At 41.0% G+C, this 26,683-nt stretch overlaps 2 protein-coding genes across 3 annotated transcripts in view; one reads left to right on the top strand and one right to left on the bottom strand.

Annotated features, from left to right (window-relative positions):
- The first annotated feature begins 1,761 nt into the window (after nt 1-1,761).
- Nucleotides 1,762-5,774, top strand: LOC106561584 (B-cell receptor CD22-like). Its single transcript, XM_014125688.3, has 3 exons — nt 1,762-1,886; nt 2,181-2,245; nt 2,702-5,774. The coding sequence occupies exons 2-3, from the start codon at nt 2,191-2,193 to the stop codon at nt 4,531-4,533; spliced, it is 1,887 nt and encodes a 628-aa protein (XP_013981163.3). The 5' UTR covers nt 1,762-1,886; nt 2,181-2,190; the 3' UTR covers nt 4,534-5,774.
- Nucleotides 5,775-9,483: 3,709 nt separating this feature from the next.
- Nucleotides 9,484-26,683, bottom strand: part of LOC106561480 (fatty acyl-CoA reductase 1) — a 42,708-nt gene continuing 25,508 nt past the window's right edge. Inside the window, exons 9-12 of one of the 2 annotated variants that reach the window (XM_014125476.3) lie at nt 26,332-26,503; nt 17,496-17,625; nt 16,980-17,107; nt 9,484-14,222 (exon numbers count right to left, since the gene is read on the bottom strand). In XM_014125476.3, the coding sequence (XP_013980951.1) occupies nt 14,060-14,222; nt 16,980-17,107; nt 17,496-17,625; nt 26,332-26,503 (593 nt within the window). In that variant the 3' untranslated portion in view covers nt 9,484-14,059. Of the gene's footprint in view, nt 14,223-16,979; nt 17,108-17,495; nt 17,626-25,916; nt 26,089-26,331; nt 26,504-26,683 lie in introns of both variants that reach the window. The other variant, XM_082957366.1, reaches the window with a different exon arrangement.

The raw sequence follows: 26,683 nt of genomic DNA, 5'->3' as shown, positions 1-26,683 counted from the left end.
TTCTTGTCCTTTTTCTTTTTTTCCTTACATTTCAATTGTTTGACATTTAACTGCATTGTTAGGAGCTAGTAACATAAGCATTTCACTGCACCCGCTATAACACCTGCCAAACTTGATTTGATTTAAAGGCTGATATTCATCTTATCAATCAATGGGCCATGGAAACAGTTAAAGGAACAGGGCCACATTCAGTAGGCAGACTTTATCGAACATTGCAGACAGAAATGTAACGAATAGAGCTGACAATATTTTATTCTACATGTCAGAGAGGCATGTTGTTCTACATAACATATTTCTATCTGTACGTTGTACAATGTCGTGCCTTGCTGAATGCGCTCCAGGCTAGTTTACTGCTGCCTGGGCATTCAGCTGACGTACTGTGTGCGGTACAGGGAAGCTGGGCTATCGACAAAGACATCTTCTCATGACGATCAACTTGACCTTTATAGCTGAGTTTATGAGACATGGCACAGGAAATGGGAACAATTCATTTGACTTCTTGAACTCTTCTGTCTTTTTGGATGAATGCTAAATTAATCTTCTATGATGCTGAGGGGATAGAGAGGTCTTATGGTGGATCTTATGAATCATGTGAATCTAGAAGCTCTTAAGTTTTCTCAATGCCCTTTAAGCCACAACATTTCAAGCATACCAAAACTAAGAACACATGGGACTTGCTTGGCCGGCAGGGAACTGGTACAGTTGAGGAAACATGGCATCAAAACAATACATTTCAAATCAGCATAATTTTCTGTTGAAAACATGTACCTTTTACACACATCAAGACTGACACACTATTCCACAAACAGAGTTAAATCTGATGTGATGTAAATGGGGGTTTACTTACCAGGAGCATTGGAGTAGTCTGGTTGATAGTCAGGACACAAGTGAAGTCAGCTGTTGACTGTCATAGGACAAGCAACCTTTGGGAATGTGACAGAATGTCCTGTCCTTTATACAGACGATATTCATACAAACCTGATTTGAACAGCACAAGTGTATCTGCTCTGAACTAATATTGTAACATACTGTAGGCTACCCCTAGAAAGCACAGCAGGAAAATCTATGCTGAAAGTGTGTGTGTGTGTGTGTGTGTGTGTGTGTGTGAGAGTGTGTGTGTGAGAGTGTTTCAGCATAGATTTCCGAAACATTTCCATGTTGTTCATTCTAGGAAACATGCAGGAGTAGCCTACAGTATGTTACAATACTAGTTCAAAGCAGATGCAAATGATGAGGGCATCCCACTGTGCCCGAGTCTGACTCCCACTGGATCTGACTCCCACTGGTTCTGACTCCCACTGGTTCTGACTCTCACTGGATCTGACTCCCACTGGGCACACTCAGTAGTGGCTCAGCCCTCAGCACAGAGAACGGTTGCCAGGCTGCAGCTGCAGGCTGTTCCAGCACAGGATTTCCCATCTACCTGATATGCATATGGATTCAGATAAATAAATGAATAACATGGATTTATTAAAGTCATTACACTTCTTATCTCAAAATTGTCACAAATCTCACAATTGACTTGATGGAAACTAGCCTGACAGTTGACTTGATGGCAACTAGCCTGGTGTTTCTCATTAAAGAGTGCGTGTGGCAGAAGATTGCTGAGAAGTTCTACAACAAAATCAGTCTGGTAAGGTGAAAGTGTATATTTTGGGGCGATTTCAACAAGGACATTTTCAGATTTTGCATCCTGTGTAAGTGTGCTCCACATATGAAGAAACACAGCCATATGCAATGTTCACACATTGTTAAGCCCTTTAGTGACATATTACAAGTTGCTATGCAGGAAATGGCATAAATAGGCAGGAAATAAGCTCTGCATTACCTGTAGCCCCCTTAACCACAGCTCACTAGCTAACTGATTGGACGTCGCTCCCAACGCTGTAAGTACAGTATACTTTCTGATATTTATTTTGTAAATTATTTGTTTCTAGTCATCCTTCTGGGCATGGGAGTACTACTCTGTACTTTTTCAAATGAGTGAATTTGTGTTGCTGGAACATAGGCCTACAGTACAATATATGGACTGAGGTTTCACATATTTAGTTTATATTGATTTCTGTATTAAAAAAAAGAAGAACATAATGATGGTTCTCCCCTTAATTTAGGTGTCAGGTTATTCAACACTTATAAAGTGTGTTTTATTGTCTATTTTGATTTAATTTCTCTGATTGCAGGATGTGAAACATGGCCGTAACAAAAGCAGGAAGTGTGTTCATGGCTTTTCTCTTCTCTGTGGGAGGTATGATAAATAATAGCACTACATTTCTCCTTTTTATCAGTATCGTTGTGTGACCTACAGACAAATATCATAAAACAATCAGAATAAGATGCTTCTAAATGTTCTTCTAGTGTGCCCAGTGTCACTTAGGTTGTCCTTCACTCTTCTCTGAGTAATGTTTATCTGTTGTTTCCAACCACACGCATCACAGAAAATGTAGTGTTGACATCACACTGGAAGAATTAGGATGTTGTTGTGCTTATAGTATGTGCGTAGGAGTACTGTATACTACAAAACAGGTTCAATGAGCAAGGCAGCTAACTGATAAACAACCAGAAATAACGATGGATTTTCTGGTTCATTAAGAAAGCTAAACTTAGATATGTGTTTTTGGTTGAGTCAATTAGACCATGCCTATTTCAAGCTTATCTTAAAAAATGAAGAAAATAGGCCTTATGATGTGTGATTGTGTTGCAGTGAAACTGGCCCACAATGGATGGAGTGTGTCTTACACCCGGAAGCAAATCTGTATCTTGAAACGTTCATCGGTGGACCTAACCTGCTTTTACACATATCCCAGTGGTAATTTAGTCATATCAACATTCTGGTTTAGTGCCAAACAAAGTGATAAGTGGAGAGATAATTCGATCCCAGAGGACCTAACAGAAGACCCAGGGTATTCAGGTCGTGTGAAGTACCCTGGAACAGAAAGTGGTCACTCCACCCTGAGAATCACAGACCTGAGAGAGGAAGACTCAGCTGAGTATCGCTTCTCGTTTCATAAACAGACTTCAGGGTTGGGTTATAGCTTACCGGGAACATCTCTTTCCATCACAGGCCTGCAGGTGAAGGTGACAGGAAGTCAGAAACTGACACTGACTTGTAGCACCACCTGCCCTCTGAGTGACAACCCCACCTATATGTGGTACATGAACGGACAATATTTACAAGAAGACATCTTTCCCTGGTACCGATACTTAGTCAGCAGTAATTATGCAGGTAGCTACTCCTGTGCTGTAAAAGGCCATGAGAATCTCCACTCTCCTGCAGTGTGTGTTCACGGTCACAACTGTCAGAGTGTCACTACTGTCAATAGAAATATGTGTGCCTTAAAGGGGACATCAGTGGACATTTCCTGCACTTACACATATCCCAACGACCCCCAGATCAGTAAAGCATTCTGGTCTAATAAATGGGGGCCTAGAGGGGAGCCTGAAGATCTGAGCCAGGACCCAAAGTATATGGGTCGTGTGGAGTACCGTATTCCTGGAAATAAGGAGAATGACTGTACCCTGAGATTCAGAGGTCTGAGAATGAGTGACTCAGCTGAGTACAGGTTCACTCTCAGAAACATTTTAGGAGGGAAGTTCGCTGGAACTCCTGTATTGCTGACTGTCACAGATGTCCTATTGGAGTTGGGTCCCACATCTGTGTCAGAGGGGGAGAGTGCCATACTGAGATGTAGAACCAAATGTACACTGGGTCCAAACACAGCCTTTATTTGGTATAAGAATGGACAGCCTATACCAAACAACTATCCCTACTCCAACAGCCTGTGCCTAAACCCAGTCAGCAATGACGATGCAGGCGGCTACTCCTGTGCTGTAGATGGCCATGATGATCTCCACTCTCCGGAAGTGACTCTCACAGTCAGATACAAACCAAAGAGCACTTCAGTGTCAGTCAGTCCCTCTGGTAAGATAGTGGGGGGCAGTTCAGTGACTCTAACATGCAACAGTGATGCCAACCCACCAGTGCAGAATTACACCTGGTTAAAGAGAAGCATAACTTCACCAATAGCTTCAGGGCAGAGTTATACTATCAATAAAATCAGCTCTGAAGACAGTGGAGAATACTATTGTGAGGCACGGAACATTTTAGGGGGAGAGAATTCCAGTCTCATTCCTATTTATAGTCCTGTTGCTTTTATTTCGGCTCCTGTAGTGGGGGTAGGGGTGGGAGCTGTTTTGGCTGCTGGGGCGCTTGTCTTCACCTACTGCATGCTGAAGAGAAGATTCAGAGGAAGTGATCATTCCATAACGGACACACACAGTGTCCATGTCCATCCTGACCCTAACAGTGACACGTACACAGCTCTGATCAACATCCAGTCCCCTGAAAATGAAGATTTAAGGGGCACCACCAGTGACACGTACACAGCTCTGATCAACATCAAGTCCCCTGAAAATGACAAACAGGAAGGTGTAACACACACAGACCTTCAGAGAGAGGATCAAATCCCAGTATATGAAAACATCCCATTGTATGAGACCATCCTGAGAGTAGAACCACCACAGAGCCTGGACTGAAGGCATTTGGCAGAGACCCATGGTACCAAAGCAAACCTAGACCTCACATACGCTCTTGCTTTTACTGTACATTATATTGATTTCTTTGGGATGAGGTTATTGAGCTTTAATTTATTATTAATTATTCAAATTATTAAAAGCTGTAAGTGAAATTATGTATTAATAATGGACAACTGTCCCAAGATTATGCTTCTGTACTTTCCCTAAAGGATTTGCTTTTATCGTGTTAGGAGAAGTTACTTATTTTCCTGCTATCAGAGATAAATGTACCTTACTTTATATTTTCCATATTTTTTCAGTATCATACTATTTATACTTATTTTATTCTCAAATGATTTGTGATAACTGTAGTTTAGTGTAAATTACATAATCTTGTAAATAAGCCCACGTTTTTAAATGCAATTCTTTTTTTTTTTTTTATGAATAGAGTGAATGAGTGTCTGCGTGCGAGCATTCTGCTTGCATCAAAGTATGAAAGCATCCCACTGTGCAACTGTCTTAAGTCCCTGAGCCTGTGGATCCTGCTTACCCTGCCGAGGGGTCTTACCCCCACTGGGCAGGCTCAGTAGTGACTCAGCCCTCAGCACGGACCATGGTTCCCAGGCTGCAGCTGCCAGCTGTTCCAGCACAGGGTTTCCCATCTACCTGATATATATCTTGATTCATAGAAATAAAATAACATGTATTCATGCAAAACGGTCATTACACTGTTAGGGACTCAATCTCACAATTGTCACAAATCTCCCATCTGACTTGGTGGCAACGAGCCTGGTGTTTCTCATTAAAGAGTTGAAAGGAGCATTCTGGAGCATTTTGACCATCATGGGTTTTGAGAATGGGTGGCCAGTGATTAACTGAAATCATTTTACAGTAGGGATCCATTCATTATTAATTATTTAATAAATTCATTATTACATTTTTGTCTAGAAGTCAACACCACTACATTCATGTCAGCATTTTCTCGGTTAAACCAAGAGATTTAGAGCATATTGGCATTTATTGGGATGACTCATGTACGAGGTCACAGCCACAAAGTCATACAATCTGATTTTAAACTTAACCTTAACAACACTGCTAACCTTATGCATAAACCTAACATTAAATTAAGACAAAAGGCACATTTTTGTTTTCATGAAATGGTACAATATATAGGCAATTTTTTCTTTGCAGCAGGCGCATCTACTGGGAATCGCTCAGCTCTGCCTCCGGGACAACATTCCTCCCAATAAACATCAACCTGCATGGTATTATGACTCATTAATTATTTAGGAGAGGTTCACATTATTTTCTTACTTTATTACATACAGTTCATTGTCAAGGCCAAATGCAGTTCAAAACAGTAGGGGTCTTCTCCACAAAAAGACAAGTTTAGTTGAAGCTGACGACGTTAGGAAAGGCTAAATGGTCAATCATACAACACTACTTTTTCTGATGCCATGATCACACTGAAAAATAGGCAATTTGCCTCAAGAAATAGAATTGAAGTTCAAACACAATATTGCTTTTAAACATATCCCCTGGTATCAAATTCTATGAACACATAAGACATTGGAAGCCTTATTGTTCTAGGGCAAGTATTTAGTTCAGTCAGCTACTGTAGCTATCAAAGAACAGTACATTCGTGACTCATCTCTAGTCCTGTACAGTATCAACGCCTGTGCAGGTAAACAAAACCTCCCTTGTGCAATGATATCCTAGCGGAATCTTTAGGGTCAAATTTCTTGGCAACAATGGTAAACCAAGGAATTGACACAGCCAGGTGATGGGGGATCTCTAGTGACAAGGCCTGATGAAGCTGAAACATGGTCCATTCAATATTGGGCCACATCCTGGCTGGCAGTATTAAAATGTAATCGAGCATCTGAACAGAATCAGAGAAACACTTGACACAATCGCTGGTATGCTAAATGATGAGGGCGATCTGTTGGACATTAGAAGAGGCTGGTCAGATGTCTATATAAAGCTGCACCAAAAGGAATCACATAGAATAGAGAACCATTTGTACAAACTAGCTGCTTTTTCATCAGCCCCAAACAAAACAAAAAGATGTCATTATAAATGTACAGTACTAGTCAAAAGTTTTAGAACACCAACTAATTCAAGGGTTTTTCTTTATTTTTACTATTTTCTACATTGTAGACATCAAAACTATGAAATAACACATATGGAATCGTGTAGTAACCAAAAAAGTGTTAAACAAATAGCCACCCTTTAGCTTGATGACAGCTTTGCACACTCTTGGAATTCTCTCAACCAGCTTCATGAGGTAGTCACCTAGAATGCATTTCAATGAACAGGTGTGCCTTGTTAATTTGTGGAAGTTCTTTCCTTCGTACTGCGTTTGAGCCAATCAGTTGTGTTGTGACAAGGTAGCGGTGGTATACAGAGCAAGTCTATATTATGGCAAGAACAGCTCAAATAAGCAAAGAGAAACGACAGACCATGAATGTCAGTCAATACGGAAGACATGAAGGTCAGTCAATACGGAAAATTTCAAGAACTTTGAAAGTTTCTTCAAGCGCGGTCGCAAAAACCCTCAAGCGCTATGATGAAACTGGCTCTCATCAGGTCCGCCACAGGAAAGGAAGACCCAGAGTTCATTAGAGTTACCAACCTCAGAAATTGCAGCCCAAATATAAAGTAAGACACATCTTAACATCAACTTTTCAGAAGAGACTGCATGAATCAGGCCTTCATGGTCGAACTGCTGCAAAGATACCACTACTAAAGGGCACCAATAAGAAGAACAGACTTGAATGGTCCAAGAAACACGAGCAATGGACATTAGACCGATGGAAATCTGTCCTTTTTTCAAATTTCAGATTTTTGGTTCCAAAAATGAACGGATGATCTCCACATGTGTGGTTCCCACTGTGAAACACAGAGGTGGGATGGTGCTTTGCTGGTGACAATGTTGGTGATTTATTTAGAATTCAAGGCACACTTAACCAACATTGCTAACACAACATTCCGCAGCGATACGCCATCCCATCTGATTTGCTTAGGCTGTGTAAGGGCTATTTGACCAAGAAGGAGAGTGATGGAGTGCTGCATCAGATGACCTGGCCTCCACAATCACCTGACCTCAACCTAATTGAGATGGTTTGGGATGAGTTGGAGCCCAGAGTGAAGGAAAAGCAGCCAACAAGTGCTCAGCATATGTGGGAACTGGTTGAGAGAAAGTCACGAGTGTGCAAAGCTGTCATCAAGGCAAAGGGTAGCTACTTTGAAGAATTTGTTTAACACTTTTTTGGTTACATCAAAACTATGTTATTTCATCATTTTGATGTCTTCACTATTACTCTACAATGTAGAAAAAGGTAAAAAATAAAGTAAAACCCTTGAATGAGTAGGTGTGTCAAAACTTTTGACTGGTACTGTATAAGACACTCAAAATTACCATATTGGGTAAAGGAGAAGATCAAGAAGGAAGAATCACTTTCCTTAAATGTATCCATAATGGAAAGAAATTGGCCTTTAATGTGTACGCTCTAAATTTATATCAACCTATGTTTTTGATTCTCTGAACAGCATACTGTTAGAATTAACTGAATTCCATCTGGTTATTGGGACAGACATGAATGCCATTTTGGACATGCGGGACAAATCTAATAAGACCAACTACAATCCACATGCAACCAAGGCTCTCCAGAATATACTCAGATTACAACCTCAATGCCTGGTGAGCACATAATCCTGAAGCAAAACAGTACGCTCAAACATGCATAAATCATTCTCACGAATCGATTTCATACTATTACCAACACCTCTATTTAGTTTAATCAAGAAAATCGAAATTTGACATACACTACACGACCACAAGTATGTGGACACCCCTTCAAATTAGTTGATTCGGCTATTTCAGCCACACCCGTTGCTGACAGGTGTATAAAATTAAGCACACAGCCATGCAATCTCCATAGACAAAAATTGGCAGTCGAATGGCACGTACTGAAGAGCTCAGTGAATTTCAACGTGGCACCGTCATAGGATGCCACCATTCCAACAAGTCAGTCGTCAAATTTCTGCCCTGCTAGAGCTTCCCTGGTCAACTGTAAGTGCTGTTATTGTGAAGTGGAAACGTCTAGGAGCAACAACGGCTCAGCCGCTAAGAGGAAGGCCACACAAGCTCACAGAATGGGAGTCCTCGGTTGCAACACTCACTACAGAGTCCCAAACTGCCTCTGGAAGCAACGTCAGCACAATAACTGTTCGTCGGGAGCTTCATGAAATGGGTTTCCATGGCCGAGCAGCCACACACAAGCCTAAGATCACCATGCGCAATGCCAAGCGTCGGCTGGAGTGGTGTAAAGCTCGCCGCCATTGGAGCAGTGGAAACATGTTCTCTGGAGTCAATCACCATCTGGCAGTCCGACGGATGAATCTGGGTTTGGCTTATGCCAGGTAAAACGCTACCTGCCCCAATGCATAGTGCCAACTGTAAAGTTTGGTGGAGGAGGAATCATGGTCTGGGTCTGTTTTTCATGGTTTGGGCTAGGCCCCTTAGTTCCAGTGAAGGGAAATCTTAACGCTACAGCATACAATGACATTCTAGATCCCTCAAACTCAACTCTGGACCTTGAAGGTGAACAATGTGTTGCTCCAGGGTTTAATGAATTGCTCCAGGGTTGCCGTTGATAATGGCAGACCCTGGCATTGACCCCAGTCTCCGAGGGCATCTCAGGGGGAGTTGGGATATGCAAAAAACACATTTCCAATTCATACACATATAAATACACACTTGTGAAATGGGACAAATAAGTACCCACCAAATTAGAAGTAGCAGTAGTAGTAGTATTACTGGAATGATCAAGCAGTATTACCAGCTCCTCTCTACCAATGGGGTGACCACTGGAGTAAGGAAAAGCTTTTAAGACCAAAGCTATGGCGAGTTATTTTTCAACCACACAACATAAAATACTGAGTTTCAAGAAGAAAACTTCCAGCAAACAGGATTTAACAGAGTTTATTCCTTCTTTTTGGTTTACAAATAAAAAGGCACCCATTGATTGTTTTAAACATTTACCTTGACTGTGGAAAGAGCTTTTAAACTGTCAATGAAATATGCAGAGCGCATACTCGGGAACATTAACAGAGGGTCATGGTAAAGACAACAAATTGGTTATAGGGTAAAGTTAATTCTAGGGGACTACATTCTACAATTATAAGAGGAAACAGGACAACAACAAAACATTTGCAAGCAGACAAAAGGCAAGAGGAATATATTACATTAAATCTCATTTCTGTCCAGACAGGTATTGGAATATGATGCTGTAAATCCAGAAAGAGTGTAAAAGTTAGATGTGCAATGCCCTTCGAATAGACGAGCATTAGAATGATCCAGTAATATGAATTCCTAGCAACACAAAAGGAAGAAGTAGAAAGGGTCTGCTCAACTCCCTTACTTCGACATCACTGGCAAGACAAGTTCCTAAGAAACTCTGAATTGGCAGTTCCATTGCAAGACACGTTTAACAATACTACATACAGTGAGGGGAAAAAGTATTTGATCCCCTGCTGATTTTGTACGTTTGCCCACTGATAAAGAAAGATCTGCAAAGAGGAGTGGGACAAAATCCCTCCAGAGATGTGTGCAAACCTGGTGGCCAACTACAAGAAACGTCTGACCTCTGTGATTGCCAACAAGAGTTTTGCCACCAAGTACTAAGTCATGTTTTGCAGCAATACTTATTTCCCTCATTAAAATGCAAATCATTTTATAACATTTTTGACATGGGTTTTTCTGGATTTTGTTGTTGTTATTCTGTCTCTCACTGTTCAAATAAACCTACCATTAAAATTATAGACTGATCATTTCTTTGTAAGTGGACAAACGTACAAAATCAGCAGGGGATCAAATACTTTTTTCCCCCCACTGTAGCAAGCCACATACCAGAAACAAAACACTATTACACACTAAAATCTTCAAATCCAATACAGAAAATGGATTAAAAAAAGCAAAAGTGAAAGCAAGGATCCCTTTCAAAATGTGGTGCGTAACAGTTATTACAACAGACATGTCAAGTTGTTAATTCATATTAAAATAGAAGCAACAACAGTATTCCCTTAACTTTCAGGAATCTAGGTCGTTTTTTTAGTAAGCTGTGCAAAAATTCAGGCTGTGTTAACGATTTCATTTTGTGAAAAATGGTACACTTAAAAGAACTGACAATAGAATTGATAAAACAGTTTAAACACGATGCAGTAAATCCCACATGTAAAGTAAAATAGTAACCATCAGCTGAAGTTGTATCAGGTGAATTTGTTTCCTCAAGCTTTTCGCTTTAGTAAATAAATAGCCATGTAATATTAATAGTTTTTTTGAATAGCATAACAATACTTTTGAAGTCAGATCTTGAAGTCTACCTAGAGTTGTACACAAACTGATTAGAACACTTAGATCGGAGTGCTCATTTTAAGTTTCAACTAGATAGTATAGCCACAAAGTCAAAATGGGCAATATCGTAAAAGTTTATCAAAACAAAAATGTGCTTTTTGGTCTTCATTTAAGTTTAGGCATAAGGTTGGCAGTGTGTTCAAGGTTAGGTTTAACATCCTACTTTAAGAGGCAAAATTGTAGAAATAGACTGGGTTTATGACTTTGTGGCTGTGGTAACTAATTACGAACATCTAATATTTTGTCATAGACAAGTTCAGGCACAATTCACACAAACCTCCCAGAAAGTGGTTCACTTATTAATCTTATTCCCAATGGATCATGTGAGCACAGATTAAAGGACTATTTTTTAATCTGGCCAAACATCCATGGTACAGTTGAAGTCGGAAGTTTACATACACTTATGTTGGAGTCGTTTTTCAACCACTCCACACATTTCTTGTTAACAAACTATAGTTTTGGCAAGTCGGTTAGGACATCTACTTTGTGCATGACACAATTAATTTTTCCAACAATTGTTTACAGACAGATTATTTCACTTATAATTCATTGTATCACAATTCTAGTGGGTCAGAAGTTTACATACACTAAGTTGACTGTGCATTTAAACAGCTTGGAAAATTCCAGAAAATGATGTCATGGCTTTAGAAGCTTCTGATAGGCTAATTGACATCATTTGAATCAATTGGAGGTGTACCTGTGGATGTATTTCAAGGCCTACCTTCAAACTCAGTGCCTCTTTGCTTGACATCATTGGAAAAACAAAAGAAATCAGCCAAGACCTCAGAAAAAAAAAATCGTAGACCTCCACAAGTCTGGTTCATCCTTGGGAGCAATTTCCAAACGCCTGAAGGTACCACGTTCATCTGTACAAACAATAGTACGCAAGTATAAACACCATGGGACCACGCAGCCTTCATATCGCTCAGGAAGGAGATGCGTTCTGTCTCCTAGAGATGAATGTACTTCAGTGCGAAAAGTGCAAATCAATCCCAGAACAGAAGATGCTGGAGGAAACAGGTACAAAAGTATCTATATCCACAGTAAAACGAGTTCTATATTGATATAACCGGAATGGCCGCTCAGCAAGGAAGAAGTCACTGCTCCAAAACCGCCATAAAAAACCCAGACTACGGTTTGCAACTGCACATGGGAACAAAGATCGTACTTTTTGGAGAAATATCCTCTGGTCTGATGAAACAAAAATAGAACTGTTTGGCCATAATGACCATTGTTATGTTTGGAGGAAAAAGGGGGAGGCTTGCAAGCCGAAGAACACCATGCCAACCGTGAAGCACGGGGGTGGCAGCATCATGTTGTGGGGGTGCTTTGCTGCAGGAGGGACTGGTGCACTTCACAAAATAGATGGCATCACGAGGCAGGAAAATTATGTGGATATATTGAAGCAACATCTCAAGACATCAGTCAGGAAGTTAAAGCTTGGTCGCAAATGGACAATGGACAAGCATACTTCCAAAGTTGTGGCAAAATGGCTTAAGAACAACAAAGTCAAGGTATTGGAGTGGCCATCACAAAGCCCTGACCTCAATCCTATAGAAAATGTGCAGGCAGAACTGAAAAAGCGTGTGCGAGCAAGAAGGCCTACAAACCTGACTCAGTTACACCAGCTCTGTCAGAAGGAATGGGCCAAAATTCACCCAACTTACTGTGGGAAGCTTGTGGAAGGCTACCCAAAATGGTTGACCCAAGTTTAACAATTTAAAGGCAATGCTACCAAATACTAATTGAGTGTATGTAAACTTCTGACCCACTAGGAATGTGATGAAAGAAATAAAAGCTGAAATAAATCATTCTCTCTACTATTATTCTGACATTTCACATTCTTAAAACAAAGGTGTGATCCTAACTGACCTAAGACAGGGAATTTGTACTAGGATTAAATGTCAGGAATTGTGAACAACTGAGTTTAAATGTTTTGGTTAAGGTGTATGTAAACTTCCGACTTCAACTGTAGGTATAAGTGACTATATGACAATTGGACATTCCGAATGAAAGTCATTCAGCGTACAACCACAGGAAAGTGCACAGTAAGTCCAACATCTTACACAATATGTACAAGACAACATGGAAAAGGAACAAGTACAAAAAGTAAAAAATGTCACAAGTGCCCAACAACCCAGGCAAACATGGGATAAAGACCACCTTTGAAAGTTATAGCATGAGACAAAGATAAAGGTGTTCGGAAGAGAAGAGGCCTCTCCCATGCATGGAATATCCCAAACTCGACAACAGGCAAAACATGTGAGATGCATAACACAACGCTCCCATTCCAGACAGTTAAATAAATGACCTACATGAGGAAAGACAGTTACTCATTATTTTAAAATGGACATAGATGCGAATTTCTGAAAGCTGTCCTCAGTGAAAGCAGTGTAAAGAACCCTTAGACTACCTGCCCAAACTCTCCAAAACCAAGTCCTCTGAGCAGTTGCCTGATCTGAGCTACATGAGCTATGAGGTATTTGGGCCAGAATCATAAGCGGACAGTCCAGTCAGAAATGATTTGAAAATTGTTTAAAAAAAATACATAGCTCTGCAAGGTCAGCTGAAGCAGAATAATCATACCTTTTAGGCACTGTAAAAAGCCAATCTATTACCATCTACCTTGTGCTTGATCATGTCATTGGGTAATAGTCATTGCCACCATCAAGCATACAGTATATGGGTGCCTTCACCCCTATTCAAGCAGGAAAATGTAAACTGTTAATCAAAGCCACCGCCTGACCACCCTGGGGGCTGTCAGCAAAGCAATGCTCCATCTCCATGACAACCAAACTATCCATCAATAACTCTGTTTGGCTGACTATCAATGTGCAAGGTGAGCATCATAGGACCTGGGGTCTGATTGGATTCATGCTTATTCAAATGCAGTTCTACCCCCCACATCAGGGATCACACTGCAAAGAGAAGGGGACATTTCACATAAGGTAGATTAATGGTATGTCAGACACTTAAGTAACTCAAAATATTCTAGGATTTGCAGAGCCTTGTCGGATACATAGCTATCTGAAGGGGGGCTGGGCAGGAGGGAGAGAAGGCGGACTGGACTGGGCTGGGCTGCTGGGTTGAGGAGGGTGGATGGGGTCAAGGTGGGTACACCACGTGGACTCAGTATTTCATGGTGCTGGATGCTTGGAAATAGGACAGGAACTTAAAGCAGAGGCTGACCACAAAGTACCAGATGTTCCTGGCCATCTGGGACCGCGCGATGAACACTCGCCAGATGAACACGACCAGGACCGTGTTGAACGTGTAGCGGATGTTCCTCAACCTGAAACATACAAGAGGATGACAAACTTTTTTTATGACCAGAGCCTAGTTGCCATGGAGATCAGTTTGCGGTAAATGAAGAAATACATTGAATTGTTTTTGGTAGCTTGCATGTAGATGTATTCACCTGCATTCTCAGGAGATTAGTAAATACATCAACTAGCTAGGGAAATGTATCTGCTGCAATACAGTTTAGCAGGAATAGGACATTTAAATGGATACTTTGGGATTTTGGCAATGAAGCCCTTTATCTACTTCCCCAGAGAGATGAACTCGTGGATACCAAAATCACAAAGTATCCCTTTAAATAGAACTTTTCCTGATGTCACATGTAATAGAGATTTAGCCTTTGAATTTTGTGAGCAAAGATGAATCTTAAAGCAGAGGATACCAGGGAAACATTGGGATTTGCTGGTGATCCCAAAAAAACTGAAAGAAATATGTGCATCATAGAACAAAAAAATACAATTTCAAAGCCATGACAATTAATTATTCAAGATCAATTGGGCATTTTTAATAAGAGGATAGTTTTTATTGTAGCCAGTGGCACCAAGTGGCTGGTATGAGGTGAGTAATGTCAAATACCTAAGAGGAACCTTCCTCAAGGCAGCTTTGGTTCTTCCCCGGAGCACAGGGAACGGTGCACATCCCTGTTCACCCAGTTGGCTGTGTTTGTCAAATTTTGGGGTAAGCTAACTTCTTTCTTTCTCTCAGAATGCCATGTAAGATAATGATTTCGTCCCTACGTCGGAGGTAATCTGATAGAAAATATCCACAGGGAAGTGTTATCAACTCGACCTTCAGTAAGCTGGTCTGTATATCGGTTTATATTTCCGGTTTTTATTTTCAATATGATAAACACTTGCACAATATGGCCGAGCCTAACCGAACCACAGACAGAACAGCAAACACTTTCAGCTGATTGCAAGTAAACTTGCTTCGGTCGACTACATTTGGTTACATTTGGCTATTGTTTACATATTGTGCATCATGTGCAATGAGCCAAGAGATTGAAAATACAAGCAGCAGAACCTACCGGAGCCGCAAAAAGTTGGGTAAACGACACTTTCCTGTGGATACCCCATCTCACCTCTTTCCGCCAAAAGGACTCACAGCATGTACAACCAGTAAAATAAGTGTAAATATTGTACTCAACATTCTGACTTGTAGAGAGACTATTGAGTCTTTTTTAGGGCGACTTCAGTCAGACTGAAAATCTGATGTTTAGGCAAAGTAGGTAGAATGTTTTTTTTTTGTTGGTCTAGTATGCCCTTAGCGAATGAGCTGGTATTCAGGCAAGAGATTCAGGGTTGTCTTGGCAGGCGAACAAAGTCTTTGTATATTTGTCTTATTTTGGCACCACTTCCCCAATTCCTCCAGGGCTGGCTGTCTTTTGGGGGGGGCTATTTTGATTAGAGAACAGCGGCAAGTATTATGAATTCACGTGTACTTTTGCATGCTAATTATCACAAATGTGTTACCATCTTTCAAAGCGTGTTTCATCTTGAGTGAGCCATCTTACAAAGCATGTTCAACCATGAGTGTACCATCTTACAACGTGTGTGAATATACACTAGTGGCCAATTTATTAGGTACACCCATCTAGTACCGGGTTGGACCCCCCCTTTGCCTCCAGAACAGCCTGAATTCTTTGGGGAGTGAAAATGTTGCTCAATTGGGTTGCAGGCCAAACGTTATTTTTACCCTCCTCAGCCCTCGCGCTAGCCACTTTCTCTGAGAAATCCCAGTTGAAACTGGATGCAGTTTGATTGCCATCTTAAGTGGACGTCCAATTCACTAACGTTGCCCCCTTGGCCCTCGATTTTGGCACGAGGGAGCAAGTGAAGAACTTTTATCACTTGTGGGGTTAATATGACCCACAATTCAATGCAAACTGTAGTCACGTGTCATACTCCAGTGGATGCGAGTGTCAAATTGAATCAACATGGCTGCATTTTTTGGCATGTCAGAGAAAACTATGACACTATAGATTACATTGATTTTAGCATTGGCAAATTGGCTTAGTCTCATAGTGAGGAGTTTATAAAAACGTAGCGTCATAAAACATATTTTTAGGAATAAATAATCAAACTATAAAACTAGCTATGGGTAACTGTAGCTAGCTAGCTACCTGCCAGGAGTGCTATTTTTTGTTTGTCGCACCATTCTCAATAAACCCTAGACACTGTCGTGCGTGAAAAGCCCAGGAGGCTGGTAGTTTGAGATACCGGAACCGGCGCACCTGGCACAGATTATCATACCACGCTCAAAGTTGCTTAGGTCACAATTTTTGCCCATCCTAACATTCAATCAAACAGTAACTGAATGGCTCGATGCCTTCTTTATATAGCAAGCAATGGCCACGTGACTCATGTCTGTAAGAGCGAAAATAAATTGTGAATGGGGTGGTGTACCTAATGAAATGGCCTCAGTGTACATGATCTAAAGTTTGCATGAGATTCTCCTAGAGGTGTTTTACATGCAAGGCTTGAGTCTTGGATACTTAGTATTATTTATTGCCCTGCTACTAATTCATTGTGCGTGTCCTCTAAGCCCTAGTCCTAGCCAGGGTGTGTATCTGGGGTTATGATTTGTATGTATTGTTGGTTGTGTTAATAAACATTGGCACTGTTTAATTCTGTTGTACATCGTTCATTTGAAAGGACCTGTGTTTAGTTTAGTTCCGAGGAACTCCCCTTGCGTATAAAAAAGGTGGCATAGTCTAGTTAACACGCGCAAACAGAGACATTTCTCTTACTTGTTGAGGTGTTTGCGTGCAGCTGGCAGGCCGGACTCAGCCTCGTTCAGTACATACTTCTTAGTCCCCATGCAGTAGTTCTCCATGTACTCTGCCCAGTTCAGCTGTCGCACGTCAAAGTTGAATGTCTGGACCAAAAAAAACATCAAGAGTATTTCATATTGACAGGATAGGCATTGAGCAACTATGTAGTAGAGGAAAAATGTCTACAAAAGTACAATATGAAACATTATCACTAGGTTTCTGGACCAATGTATATTCACTGTGCATTTCAGCCAGGCCCCGACTATCCAACACAATTATGCCATTCAAAACCAAGCTGAATCATTCAATTGTGCTTCGGCTACAATCTCAAACATACTCCATTCGTCTGTCTGCCACTCTACCAGCGTGTGTGTCCTACACAAGTATGTGTCTGTGTCCTACAAGTGTGTGTGTGTGTCCTAGAAGTGTGTGTATCTGTGGGTCCTACAAGTGTGTTAATGTGTGTGACTGGTGGTTGGGCATAAAGCATACCCTCTTGTCATCAGCACCCATCTGGTTCATGAGCATGGTGACGTTGTCAGTTTTCCACACCCACGAGTGGCTCGTGAAGTACTCCAGCACCATCATGGCCCTGTGCAGCCTCGTAATGGTCTTCATCATCCTGCCGTGGTGTGGTGGTCGCCGTGGTAACAGGGAAGAGGCAGGTATTAGGTAGGTATAGCTGGCACTGAGCCGTCTTTTCAAGAGTGGTTTTCATTTGTTTTATACAGTGAGGGAAAAAAGTATTTGATCCCCTGCTGATTTTGTACGTTTGCCCACTGACAAAGAAATGATCAGTCTATAATTTTAATGGTAGGTTTATTTGAACAGTGAGAGACAGAATAACAACTAAAAAATCCAGAAAAACGCATGTAAAAAATGTTAGAAAATGATTTGCATGTTAATGAGGGAAATAAGTATTTGACCCCTCTGCAAAACATGACTTAGTACTTGGTGGCAAAACCCTTGTTGGCAATCAGAGGTCAGACGTTTCTTGTAGTTGGCCACCAGGTTTGCACACATCTCAGGAGGGATTTTGTCCCACTCCTCTTTGCAAATCTTCTCCAAGTCATTAAGGTTTCAAGGCTGACGTTTGGCAACTCGAACCTTCAGCTCCCTCCACAGATTTTCTATGGGATTAAGGTCTGGAGACTGGCTAGGCCACTCCAGGACCTTAATGTGCTTCTTCTTGAGCCACTCCTTCGTTACCTTGGCCGTGTGTTTTGGGTCATTGTCATGCTGGAATACCCATCCACGACCCATTTTCAATGCCCTGGCTGAAGGAAGGAGGTTCTCACCCAAGATTTGATCGTACATGGCCCTGTCCATCGTCCCTTTGATGCGGTGAAGTTGTCCTGTCCCCTTAGCAGAAAAACACCCCCAAAGCATAATGTTTCCACCTCCATGTTTGATGGTGGGGATGGTGTTCTTGGGGTCATAGGCAGCATTCCTCCTCCTCCAAACACTGCGAGTTGAATTGATGCCAAAGAGCTCCAATTTGGTCTCATCTGACCACAACACTTTCACCCAGTTGTCCTCTGAATCATCCAGATGTTCATTGGAAAACTTCAGACAGGCATGTATATGTGCTTTCTTGAGCAGGGGGACCTTGCGGGCGCTGCAGGATTTCAGTCCTTCACGGCGTAGTGTGTTACCAATTGTTTCCTTGGTGACTATTGTCCCAGCTGCCTTGAGATCATTGACAAGATCCTCCCGTGTAGTTCTGTGCTGATTCCTCACCGTTCTCATGATCATTGCAACTCCACGAGGTGAGATCTTGCATGGAGCCCCAGGCCGAGGGAGATTGACAGTTCTTTTGTGTTTCTTCCATTTGCGAATAATCGCACCAACTGTTGTCACCTTCACACCAAACTGCTTGGCGATGGTCTTGTAGCCCATTCCAGCCTTGTGTAGGTCTACAATCTTGTCCCTGACATCCTTGGAGAGCTCTTTGGTCTTGGCCATGGTGGAGAGTTTGGAATCTGATTGGTTGATTGCTTCTGTGGACAGGTGTCTTTTTTACAGGTAACAAGCTGTGGTTAGGAGCACTCCCTTTAAGAGTGTGCTCCTAATCTCAGCTCGTTACCTGTATAAAAGACACCTGGGAGCCAGAAATCTTTCTGATTGAGAGGGGGTCAAATACTTATTTCCCTCATTAAAATGCAGATCAATTTATAACATTTTTGACATGCGTTTTTCTGGATTGTTTTTTGTTGTTATTCTTTCTCTCAATGTTCAAATAAACCTACCATTAAAATTATAGACTGATCATTTCTTTGTCAGTGGGCAAACGTACAAAATCAACAGGGGATCAAATACTTTTTTTCCTCACTGTATATACACACAGTACCAGTTAAAAGTTTGGACACACCTACAAATTCAGGAGGTTTTCTTTATTTGTACTATTTTATACATTGTAGAATAGTGAAGACATCTAAACTATGAAATAACACAAATAGAATCATGTAGTAACCAAAAAAAGTGTTAAACAAATCCAAATCTATTTGAGATTCTTCAAAGTGGCCACCCTTTGCCTTGATGACAGGTTTGCACATCTTGGCATTCTCTCAACCAGCTTCATGAGATAGTCACTTGGAATGCATTTAAATTAACAGGTGTGCCTTGTTGAAAGTTAATTTGTGGAATTTCTTTCCTTCTTAATGCTTTTGAGCCAATCAGTTGTGTTGTGACAAGGTGCGGGGCTATACAGAAGATAGCGCTATTTGGTAAAAGACCAAGTCCATTTATGGCAAGAACAGCTCAAATAAGCAAAGAGAAATGACAGTCCGTCATTACTTTAAGACATGGTCAGTCAATCCAGAAAATTTCAATAACTTTGAAAGTTTCTTCAAGTTCAGTCATAAAAGCCATCAAGAGCTATGATGAAACTGGCTCATGAGGACCGCCACAGGAAAGGAAGACCCAGAGTTACCTCTGCTGCAGAAGATAAGTTCATTAGAGTTACCAGCCTTAGAAATTGCAGCTCAAATAAATGTTTCACAGATTTCAAGTAACAGACACATCACAACATCAACTGTTCAGAGGAGACCGCGTGAATCAGGCCTTCATGGTCAAATTGATTAAAATAAACCACTACTAAAGGACACCAATAAGAAGAAGAGCCTTGCTTGAGCCAAGAAACACAAGCAATGGACATTAGACTGGTGGAAATCTGTCCTTTCGTCTGATGAGTCCAAATTTGAAATTTTTGGTTCCAACCACTGTGCCTTTGTGAGACGCTGAGTAGGTGAACAGATGATCTCCTCATGTGTGGTTCCCACCGTGAAGCATGGAGGAGGTGGTGTGATGGTGCTTTGCTGGTTATACTGTCAGTGACTTGGCACATTTAAACAGCTTGGCCACCACAGCATTCTGCAGCAATACGCCATCCCATCTGGTTTGCGCTTAGTGGGACTATCATTTGTTTTTCAACAGGACAATGATCCAACACACACCTCCAGGCTATGTAAGGGCTATTTGACCAAGGAGAGTGATGGAGTGCTGCATCAGATGACCTGGCCTCCACAATCACCCAACCTCAGCCCAATTGAGATGGTTTGGGATGAGTTGGTTTGCAGAGTAAAGGAAAAGCAGCCAACAAGTGCTCAGCATATGTGGGAACTCATAGTTTTTCATAGTTTAGATGTCTTCTATCATTCTACAATGTAGAAAATTGTAACTATAAAGAAAAAGCCTTGAATGAGTAGGTGTCTCCAACATTTTGACTGGTACTGGACACAAAGTACCCCTTGACTTTTCCCACATTTTGTTGTGTTACAAATTGGGATTTAAATGGTATTTTGCTAGACAGCCATTTTCAGGTCTTGCCCTAGATCTTTAAGCCGATTTAAGTCAAAACTGTAACTAGGACACTCAGGAACATTCAATGTCGTCTTGGTAAGCAACTCCATTGTATATTTGGCCTTGTGTTTTATGTTATTGTCCCCGCTGAAAGGAGAATGTCTCCCAGTGTCTGTTGGAAAGCAGACAAGCAGGTTTTTCTCTAGGATTTTGCCTGTGCTTAGCACTATTCAGTTGATTTTTATCCCCAAAAAAATCTCCCTAGTCCTCGCCGATGACGAGCATATCTATAACATGATGCAGTCACCACCATGCCAGAAAATAGGAAGAGTGGCACTCAGTGATGTGTTGTGTTTGCCCCAAACCTAATTCAGGACAAAAAGTGAATTTCTTTGCCATATGTTTTCATTATTACTTTAGTGTCTTATTGCAAACAGCATGCATGTTTTGGATTTTTTTAAATTCTACACAGACTTCCTTCTTTTCACTCTGTCAATTAGGTTATTATTGTGGAGTAACTAAAATGTTGTTGATCCATCCTCAGTTCTCCTATCACAGCCATTAAACTCGAACTGTTTTTAAAGTCGCCATGGGCCTCATGGTAAAATCCGTGTGCAGTTTCCTTTCTCTCCGGCAACTGAGTTAAGGATGCCTGTATCTTTGTAGTGACTGGGTGTGTTGATACACCATCAAAAGCACAATTAATAACTTCACCCTGCTCAAAGGGGTATTCAGTGTCTGCTTTTATTTTATTTGTTTTATTTTTTACCCATCTACCAATAGGTGCCTTTCTTATCCAGGCATTGGAAAACCTCGCTGGCCTTTGTGGTTGAATCTGTGTTTCAAACGCACTACTCGACTGAGGGACCTTACAGATAATTGTGTGTGTAGGGTACAGAGATTAAGTAATCATAAAAACTGTAATGTTAACCACTATTATTGCACTATTATTGAGTCCATGCAACTTAAGCAAATTATTACTCCGGAGTGTATTTAGGCTTGCCATTAAGGGGTTGAATACTTATTGACTCAAGACATTTCAGTTATTTGTAAAAAATGAAATGTAATAAATTAAAAATTTAGGCTATACCAACAAAATGTGGAAAAAGTAAAGGGATGTGAATACTTTCTGAAGGCATTGTATGAGATTGGAATAATACTGTGAAATGTAAAAAATTATGATAACGGCCATTTTGTGTAGGAGCAGTTTTGAAAAGACCGCCTGAAATGTCTGCCCGTTCTGGTGGGATGGAGTTTTGGCCTGCCTGGTGACACGTAAATTAGTTAATAGACCAATAAGAAAGAGTTCCAAACCTTTCTGCAATAACAGCTAGTTTTCTCCTCCCCACTCTGACCACCCCCAAGCAGTTCTAGCTAAATTCTTGCTTGAGAAATTGCTCTTTGCTAAGGGAGTAAACGTTATTTATAACTATTTATAAAATCGAACCCCTCAAATGAAAATGGATGGCCCTCCCTTCAGTAAAATATATTTGACCGAGAGTAGGGGTGGAAATATCTCCTTTATAGTAAAAGCATTGCATGAATCTATCATCATACTTATATTTTATAAACATTTCATGCAGTTATAAATAATTCTACATATCAGAATATTTTTTAATAGCACACAAATTACTGTACATGCTAAGAATGGACAGAAAGAGGCCTGTGTGTTCACCTTATCATATTTATACAATGCCAAATCAGTGTGTCTTGTTTGCAAAGAAACTGTCCCTGTTTGCAAATAATAAAATGTGAGATGTCATTAGGAATCTGAGCGTGGTACTTTCAAAAGTTAGGCCTACCTTGCCACCCCAGACAGGGTATGTCTACCGACGCAGAAAAATGTAAGCTTTAACTGCTGGCGACTCTTCTTCCATGGCTTAACCCAACGAGAGCTCACAAGTGTTTCCCTAAAAGCTGTCTGGTTTTAAACATCTATGGTATAGAAAGTGAATAGCTTAATCAATTGATAGTGACAGAATTAGACTACTTCCCAAGCAAAGTCAGCCTCTGAATGTCAAAGGAAACAATGATATCCCTGTATGCAGAGGGTCACATCTTTCCCAGGTATTTTAAAGCTTGTTTATAGCATAAAACATCGACCAAAGCGCTGTTATAGATCACTTTAAATAATTTGATCGGTTTCATTTTCTTCAAAATCTTAAGCGTCAAGGGTGTGTGCTTTTTGCCATTTTCTTTAATAAAAGATAGGCCTATGGCATACTCTCAAACCACCTCAATTCGAGTTAAAACCTTGGTTTTTACCTTACCCGCCCTTCACTGACACTGAGGTAGGCTATTTAAAGAGTGCATGGTGGGTGGAGGAACTCACCGACAAATCTATGGATATAGCAGCCTATAGCCTAATTTCGTCTGTCAAACAGGTAGACCTACACCTTATTTCTTAAATAGGAAGAAATAGGCTCTAACACAATGCCCTCGTTAGTAAAGTCTAACTAAAAGGAGACTGTTTAAATGAATTATGCCTACTCGAATTTGACTACTTTCAGCACCATGAGCTGTCCATTTCAGATCGACTGTGCCGTCCGTGGCTGCTGCTTCAATTTTCAGCACCAAAATGTAAGTTACCTGAATCTGTCTTATTATGAGTTCAGTAACTCTTTATAAATACATAAATGGGCAATAAACACAGTTTTACATCAAATCAATTATAGTAGTAGCAAGCTATCAAATTTGACCTCCGGTCCCCCTTCTCACCTTCGCGCTCTCCTTCACAAACTGAGTAGTTTGACTAGGCTAGGCCTAATCAAAAATGATTTTCGGAAGTAACTTTTGACTCTCCTGAACTGCCACTGTAGCCCTACACAGCACAGCCATTGGTTAAGCAGCACACAAAAAGGTTTTTGATCATTAAGAGCAGAGCAGACTGGGGCTCAGGGTTGGAATATCCATTGCAGTGTGTAATGCAGCCTAGTTTGATTTACACCTTCCCAGCAGCTATCTTAGAAATATAACTTTGCTCTGTGCTTCTCCGAGCATGCATTTCGTAACCTATAGATCAGTTGATTGAGGCAACACTAAATAGCCTATAGGCGCAAATGATATGCGCACCCAGTGGAGAATCAGAGATGAGGGGTGGCATCAGGCACACATCGATATAGCCTCAAACTTCTAATTCTAAAAAACAGAGAAATAATGAAATTTCATAATTTACATGACCCTCCCCTGGATGAGATTATTATAAAAAAAATACTAAATCCTCCCCTTGACTGAAATTGAAACTAACTCCAGCTAACTGTTAAGCAGACAATGGCCGAAATGGAACAAGGGATAAAAATTACTTATTGATCTTTTTGTACAAGGAAAATATGACCTTGAACCAATTTGTACAAATCGATAACAGAATAAAACTGAAGGGTATGTCAAAATGCTTCAGATTTTCAAACATCTGACCCCTGAACACTTTCACAGCTTTAAAGCTGCAATGTGTATCTTTTTGGGCAATCTGACCAAATTCACATTGAAATTTGGGTTATAGATCCGTCATTTTCATTGAAAGCAAGTCTAAGAAGATTTAGTTCTGTTCTATGTGCACTATTTCTATGCTTCCTGTGCTTAAGTTTAATTTTTGCACCTTACTTCCGGTTTTGTACACCAGCTTCAACCAGCTGAAAATACAATATTTTGGTTATGGAAAATATATTTCACAGTGGTACAATGATTCTCTACACTATACTTGCTTGTTTTGTCACAAACTGAAATTAGGCAAACTATTGTTAGCAACCAGGTAGCGATTTCTGCATAGTGCATCTTTAAATAAAGAACGGCATGAATCCAGCACAACCTATAATATATTACTGATAAGAGTCTAAGCATACTAGTATTATAGGGAAATTTCTAATGCCTACCAGTCTCAATTGGGATGAGTATTATTGACTTGACACATGTTAAACACAGAACAGTAAGAATGGAGGGCTTGTCCAATCCTGGAAGGTATCTGAGCATGTCTGACTGACAGAAGCTTAACTTGATTGCACTAATTACATTGTCGTCATTAAGAAAGCATCTACTAATCGAAGTTTAAAGTTCCATGAACAAACTTGCTTCAGAGGATTAATGGCCATGCCAAATTGCATCAAAAGCCAACATGCTTGTAGTCAGAGCTCAGTCCCTCCATGATACATTGTGAACAAAGAGGAAGGTGACAACATACATGGTGAACCATTTAAAAAGTAAAAGGTAACTTTTCCAGTAAGGTAACATCACCCTTAGAATGTGTTGTATACTAAACCAAATGAATTTCAGACAGACAAATTGTCAAATGATTTTCTAATTGAGAAGTGTTACCAAATGTTTATCATTGCTGAAATGTTTCTGGTTTACGATCAACTTGTGGGGATCAATACTGTATGCGTCAGGTACCAAACACTTGGTTAGACTGAACCATGGCCTTGGTGCTAAATTAAACAACAGGTGGGGATTGTGAGTAAGTCTATCCAATGACTCACTGATAAATTTAGTGTTTCCATTGGCTTGTGAGATCGTAAATTACTGCCAGCGCATTACATTTGTCCCACAATGTGCTTCATTAAGCCCAGGAATAGGGCTACCAAGAATAGAAGTGTTGATGGGCCAATGAATAAAGGACAGGTGTTTGGTACCTGGTATTAATCAAAACTAGTTCCCTGGTGCCTCTCAATTTTAAAGATAAGCTTGAAGAGTGGAGGAGGACGAGGATGAGCAGATCACTCCCAGGTTACTTCAGAAGACTTAATGGCACAGCTCAGAAAAACAAAAAGATCACAACAAAAAAAAGGGGGGGGGGGTTAATTCCACAAAGCAAAAGCGACTGGATAAATTCCACATCTGAGCAGAGCCATTAAAAAATGACAAATGCAGTACCAGGCAAAAAGGGTCAAACAAAAACTGTGACAAAAATAAATTACAAAAATAAAACGTTCCTGATGCATGCTTTAGACAGGAACCCATGCTTGTCATGATGACACGGTAGCCTGTCAGCAGCCAGCCGAGTCCGATGACAAAGTTGAGCAAACGTTCGGGCGTTGCTTCCGCCCCACCAACCACGCCACACAACCAGCACCCAGTGGTGGAGGGGAGAGGGGGTTGAGAGGGCACTGTAGTAGACCTTACCGGGGATTCTGACCCGTGGCCCTGAGATACCCGTCATACAGCAGGGCGGGAAGAGTGTGACTCACTGTGGTCCAGTACTGATTGGTAAAGAGGTTGGACCGCAGGTTAACATTTGGGCACCTGAAAGCCTGCTCTAAGGGGTTGGTCTTGAAGGTTATGTTTATACAGTACTCTGCAGAGAGAATACGACATCACAGGAGGAAGGCAATTCAATGCCAGGACACGTTGAGGTAACACAGAGGGCTAAGAGTGCAGAACCCAGCTCTAAAAAGGTATATGGGTGGCTTATGCACCCTTACCCCCCCCAAGACATTGGACAGAAGCATGACATCGCTGGAACAGGTTCAGTACATTGGGCTACATTGAGCGAGAATGCGGAGGGAGATGGAGTGTGACCGAGTGGGGTGTCATTTACCTGGGCTCTCTTCCCGTCATCCTGAGGCAGAGATCATAAAGGAAGGCTGGTGCCTTGTGGCTTACAGCGATCCAGTACTGATTGATAAGGTGATTGGTTGTGAGATTTACATTGGGCCGTCTGAAGGCCTGCTCGAGGGGGTTCCTCTTGAAAGTGGATATAACATGGTACTCTAAGAGACAAAAGGTAGGGGGTTCAACAGGGGTAATGTTGGCACAACCACTAATTTCTCCAAAGTGGAAAGAAAGAGTTAAGCAGCAAGCGTACGACAAGCGGCAACAGATGTTTGGTTTAGACAAAATACCTTTGAAGTGCTTTTAACAATTATTATTTTTAACCGTACAAGTTATTG

This window comes from Salmo salar, chromosome 10 (assembly GCF_965601325.2).
Source record: "Salmo salar chromosome 10, fSalSal1, whole genome shotgun sequence".
NCBI lineage: Eukaryota > Metazoa > Chordata > Actinopteri > Salmoniformes > Salmonidae > Salmo > Salmo salar.
Note: the sequence above shows the minus strand (reverse complement) of the source record. Positions and strands in the feature narration are given on the sequence as shown.

Excerpts from the sequence above, each read along its gene's own strand:
- LOC106561584 (XM_014125688.3), top strand. The coding sequence starts at position 2,191 with ATGGCCGTAACAAAAGCAGGAAGTGTGTTCATGGCTTTTCTCTTCTCT. Across the intron at positions 2,246-2,701 it reads TTTTCTCTTCTCTGTGGGAG|TGAAACTGGCCCACAATGGA; the intron begins GTATGATAAATA and ends ATTGTGTTGCAG.